The following is a 5,845-nucleotide window of genomic DNA, read 5'->3' on the forward strand; positions in this document are numbered from 1 at the left end:
AAGATTGTTGGGGTGGGAAGATAGAATTAATAGTATTCCCATTAGTGAGCGTATAATCTCTTTCCAACACAGAAACATAGTTATAAACATGCTTAGACATAAACCAAGGAACAAAAGTAATAATCTTATTATTTTTGCTAATGTCTGTATAAAAGTCATGTCTAAAAAATTGTATCAATTCAGGAGACATATTTTCATGAAACCATTTTCTGAAAACTGCCCATCTGAGTTTTAGAAATTCTTCTAAAATCATTTTTCTTGCCGGTGAACCCGGACTAAAATCTATTTGGTTGTCATTCATTTTTAAAACCATTTTTAAAATCCATTTCTGATGTAGTGGGTTCAAGATCTGGAATATTATTGACCTTAACAATATTATCACTACTAATGCTGACTTCATTTATTCTTCTACTATTTTCTCTAATTTGTGATGTAGATGCTCTTGATGGAAAATCTACCACATAATCAATTGGAAAATATAAGAAGAATTAGATCTAGTTAATCTAGATGATAAACTGATATTATCAATTTGTTCTGGTTCATTGAACCTGATTTTAACAGTACCATTTGAGGTTTGTTCTATTTCTGTAACCTTAGTATTACCAGTATTTCGAGGAGCAACAGCCTCTTCTATGACCCATTCTTTTGGGAAATCAATCTCATCCCATTTAATAGGTCTTCTAGTAGTTACTTTGGATTTACCAAAGTTGGTTTCTATAAGAATAGTTTTATTTTTCATATCCATTATTCTACACATAGAATTCAAAGTGTATAATGATTTGAAATGAATTCTATAACAGATGCACATAACTTCTGTACCAGGTAAATAATTATAACCATGCAATTTGATGCTAAGTATTAAAGCATTCAAAGAATTCTCATAAGAGATATTTGCAAATTAGGATAGACATTAAAAAGATTGGCACCGTCTGTGGGGAGTACATTAATTTGTTTACTTATTGATATATTCCAACAACCACTACTTATATCAGTCTTCATTCTTCAACGTCCGTGTGTAGCCCAAAACCATCAAAATAAGCAACCTTGTACCAATTTCCATTCTCAATCTAACGAAAGGTGAGATTACTTTGACATTTCTCATTTGGTCTTTTGTAGCATATTTCACATTTTATCTTCTTTATTATGAGTTTAATTCTTTTCTTTCCCACCAGATCTTAAACAATGGTTAGTCTGTAAGCTGGGCGAAAAGTTTTTTTAAGTCATTTTTCTTAACAGGAAGGGCATAAACCTTGCAAATCATACTGAAAATGACCATGGAATCTTTTAACTAAATCTACCAAAATTAATTTTGGATCTTTCCTAGTAACTGCATCTAATTTCTGTTAATAGTATTATCAGAAGCTGCATTTAATTTCTGCAGAAAGAGCATTACTTTGTATGTATTTGCATTGAATTGCTTGCATAGCTAAATATTTGAAATACATCACGAATGTATTAGGTGTTACTAATAAAAGGAAAAAAAATAAATTTGGGTTTTTCTCTAAATAATCTTGGTGGCCTTTAACTTAGACACAAAAGACTTTACATGTAGCACTACTTTTCTTTTTATATGTAATTTGGGTTTTTCTCTAAATTATGAAGATTGTTGATCTTGTTTCATTGCTTTTTATTGAAGGCTTGAAGCTGACAGAGCTATTAACTCAAAGGCAATCGTGAAAGACAGCAAGCCAATTGACATGGAGGTTGTTGAGACTAGTGAAAAAAGATCTCAAGCTCCTGCAGAGCCTTCTACCCAATGTAGTTTTCCATCAATTGATGATGAAGTTGTGGGCTTTGCAAAAGATGCAGAACATATAATGAAGAAATTGACTGGAGGATCAAAGGAGCTCGACGTTATCTCAATCTTTGGAATGGCCGGACTTGGTAAAACAACACTGGCAAGGAAAGTGTACAACAATACTTCTATTATTAACCACTTTGATGTTAAAGCATGGTGTACTGTTTCACAAACATATGACATGAGGACATTGTTGGTTGATATTCTTGAACAAGCTACAAATAAGGAGTGGAAAATGAATGAGGACTTCGACATAGGTGACAAGTTGCAGAAGACTCTAAAAGGCAGGAGATACCTCATTGTCTTAGATGATATATGGAAAGTTGAGGCGTGGGAAGACCTAGGATTATGTTTCCCTAAAGGTGAATATGGAAGTAGAGTAATGGTAACAACTCGAATTGAAGAAGTGGCTAAGCATCTTCAATACCACAGTGATCCTTATTCTCTTAGATTTCTAACACTGGAAGAGAGTTGGGAATTATTGCAGAAAAGAGTATTTCAAGGAGAGAGTTGCCCCCTGGATCTATGGGAAGCAGGGTTAAAAATTGCCGAACATTGTAAGGGATTGCCTCTTGTCATTGTGCTGATTGCTGGAATTATAGTGAAAACAGAAAGGGAGGCATCCTTGTGGCTGGAGTTTGCCAATGACTTAAGTTCTCATGTTTTAGGAGAGCAGAGCATGAAGGTAATACAATCAAGTTATGAGCATTTAGAAGACCACTTAAAGCCTTGCCTTCTTTATATGGGATTGTTTCCAGAAGACCATAAGATTCCCATGCATGATTTGCTGAAGTTGTGGATGGCTGAAGAGTTTGTAGTGAATGTTGACACAAAGAACATGGAGGAAGCATCTAGATTTTGCTTGAACGATCTACTTAAGAGAAGCCTTGTAATGGTCTCTAGAACGAGAATTAATGGTGACATAGAATGCTGCACACTTCATGATGTAGTGCGTGAATTTTGCTTGTGAAAACTTACAGAAGAAAAGTTTATGCAGCTCACAGTGCCATACTAAGGGACTATTATTGCCCATCTCATAAAATAGGGACCATTTTAGCTAAGACCCAAACTTAAGAACGGTTTTAATTTTTTTTGTAGTGACTCGGGTTAAATTTGAATAGTACTCAAAAGTCAACTAGGTCAGTGTGCAAATTCAATGTCTCTGTCTTTTCTTAAGTTTAGATCTAGAAGAAATTATCTTAAGTTGACTATTATTCAGAATTGTTTAAAGCCAAGTCTTACCATAATCTTAATTATTATTGTAACACCTCCTTTTTTACCTACACCCCCGAGAAAGGGTGTAAAGGGAGTTTTTTCCAATTTAAGTGACAATCGAAACGAGATCTATTTATTAAAAGATTCAGAGTTGCCACTTGGGAGATTTATGGTGTCCCAAGTCACTGGTTGAATCCCGAATCGAGGAAAAGCTTGACTCTGTTTAACAGTCCGCGAACCAGAAATTCGAGTAAGGAATTCTGTTAACCCGGGGAGAAGGTGTTAGGCAATCCCGAGTTCCGTGGTTCTAGCACGGTCGCTCAACTGTTATATTCGGCTTAATTATCTGATTTTAATACATTTTGAATTTATGAAAATTTTAGTTTTAACCGCTTTTATTCATTTTTTTAAAGAAAATTGCAACGTTTTTAAAACACGTCTCGAACCACGTCACATAAATACACCCATGGTTTTTGACATATCTTAACATTGTTGAGATTTGGATTTGGGTCAATAAATGTGCACCCGAATTTAAGAAGATAAATTATTAAAAGAACGCGCCTGAAGCAACTACGCGTTTAACTTCGCGAGGGTCATGAAAATTTGCTAAATGGCACGCCTCGAATTCTAAAAAAAAAAAGCAAACACATTAACTAAATGAAGGCCGTGCATTTAAGATTGTTGGGCACGACACCCCTCAATTTACTTTAAAAGGAATTCAAACTAGATTTCGGAGGGCCATAAATTATATTCTGTTTAATATGGCACAATAATACTACAAATCCAACTCCATGAATCTGAACTGAAACCAAACACCTTAATTTTTAGGAACACTTTCAAGAATCAATCATTTAAACAAAATAGTTTTCCATGAAAAAAAAAAAACAGTAGCTCTGAGCTAAGATTAAAAATAGAACGCCACTTTCCGAACTTCTTATTTCTGCACAATTCGCATTAACTTGATCCAAATCTATCCGCCTCATAGATATACACAACAGAATCCCCGACCCCTAATTCCATAGAATAACATCCATTCATATTCCTAAGCACTTAAAGAGAATCTGTATTGGCCTGTTATTATTATAGCTACTCACATGAATAGTTTGAGCCCATTGTAAATTAGTAAAAACATACAGTAAAATCATAAGAGGACCCTTTTAGTAGCAAACTACTCTTTCATGGGAGTATCACTTTCAAACATAAAAATCACCTCTTCTATACCTTACTCTTTAGAAAAATTCAGGTCCTGGAACGTATGTAATAAGCAATGACTCAAGTTTACACAACAAAGTTAGCTCAAAGGGTGCTAGCAACTTGTGTAAGAAGCTCTTCAAAACAGAGTAATGCAGCTCATGAAAAACTAAAGACAATAAGCTAGCTATTTCACTTCTCAGAGCATATGCTCACTCTTGATAGCAAAAGGATCTAAGCACAAATTGCTACATGTTTTCAAAGGACAGCAGAACAATTCAGGCACCGATGAGCAGACGTACGACCCCAACAGAAGAGATATCAAATCTTCCACCATAAACTCATTTCAAAGAGAGGAAAACAAAGAGACACTTTCTAAAAATTGCACTTGAATGCACTAATTATGGAATTCCAACTAACAGAAGTAAGCTTAAACGAACCCCGGTCTCATTTATCGATGACCAAATGGTACAGAACTCAAAGGAAGATCACAGAACATCTATCGTAGCCATGAGTCCAAACAGATTTAGAATCTGCTTTAATAATCGTAGAAGTTAACACAAGAAAACAAGGCAGAAACGAACAGCCAAATTAGGACAACAATTAAAAGGAAATTAGTATTTTGGAACTGAGATGATCCCGTCTTATTTAAAGGTGAAAAACAAATCACTGGGAATAGGAACAAGTAAACAGAGAATGCAAACTGATTGAAAATCCAGTGTGAAGATAGCTTGTATATTTCAGTATTAGGGCATGAACAAAACTGCTCATAACTGGACTGATTGGCACCTAGTACACGAATAAGCATGAAATTTCAAAGATACACGAGCCATTCAAACTCAGGTGACTAACTGTTCAAACTATGAGACCAAGTTAAGGGTGAACAAGATTTCAGGAAAACTCAATCAAGGCAACATAACTTGGTTCGAAAAAATGAATGTAAACTCATAATTTACTACTGATTTTTACTCACCTTACTCAAATCAGCCTCTTGTTGCTTATAAAGGAAACTAAACATGTACAAAGCTATAGTTTAACAATTAGCACATAGAAGACTTCCAGCAACTCTATTGCTAGGATACTTGAACCAATTGATTTGAGGTCAGCTTTAGCAAACCATTGACTAGTTGTGTGCTGAATCCTCAATGAGAACACCACAGCTAACAGTGAAAACCATCCTAGGCCGACCACACATTTCCAATATAACATCTACAGAACTATTAGTTAACTCCATGAACTTATGGCTCAAGCAAATCATCATGAACATCAGAGCATATTGCGAAGGAATTTCACCAGAAGAAACTACACACATCGTTCAACTGAACACGATGAAATTTAACTCAGAATATACCTCAAGCCCGAATAACAATCACGACATACAGGAGGTGGAAGATGATTACTCAAATCAACTCTTATTGACTACATATAATCAAACACATACCATCACTAGTATTCGATCATAACACAAAACAAACCACTCTAGACTGAATCTCATAGCTCAAAAATACTGAAATAAAATAGAGTCGCATAGAAATAAAGAGAGGAAAATTGAACCTAAAGTTGCAAATCTCTTTTATAACAATTATGGACTCGACAATACACTTCTCAACTCCAAATCCTAGCGAAGTTCAGCAGCAAATC

The 5,845-nt window shown here is 34.9% G+C and overlaps 1 protein-coding gene across 1 annotated transcript; it reads left to right on the forward strand.

The window, feature by feature from the left end:
• The first annotated feature begins 783 nt into the window (after positions 1-783).
• LOC107822357 (putative late blight resistance protein homolog R1B-12) lies at positions 784-2,957 on the forward strand. The gene is made up of 2 exons (XM_016648891.2): positions 784-1,077; positions 1,637-2,957. Exon 2 carries the CDS (start codon positions 1,698-1,700, stop codon positions 2,766-2,768), a length of 1,071 nt encoding a protein of 356 aa, XP_016504377.2. The 5' UTR covers positions 784-1,077; positions 1,637-1,697; the 3' UTR covers positions 2,769-2,957.
• Positions 2,958-5,845: the final 2,888 nt, after the last annotated feature.

Source organism: Nicotiana tabacum, chromosome 8 (genome assembly GCF_000715075.1).
Source record: "Nicotiana tabacum cultivar K326 chromosome 8, ASM71507v2, whole genome shotgun sequence".
NCBI classification, from domain to species: domain Eukaryota; kingdom Viridiplantae; phylum Streptophyta; class Magnoliopsida; order Solanales; family Solanaceae; genus Nicotiana; species Nicotiana tabacum.

What these genes read in the sequence shown, in the direction of transcription:
- LOC107822357 (XM_016648891.2), top strand. Translation starts at nt 1,698, where the DNA reads ATGGAGGTTGTTGAGACTAGTGAAAAAAGATCTCAAGCTCCTGCAGAG.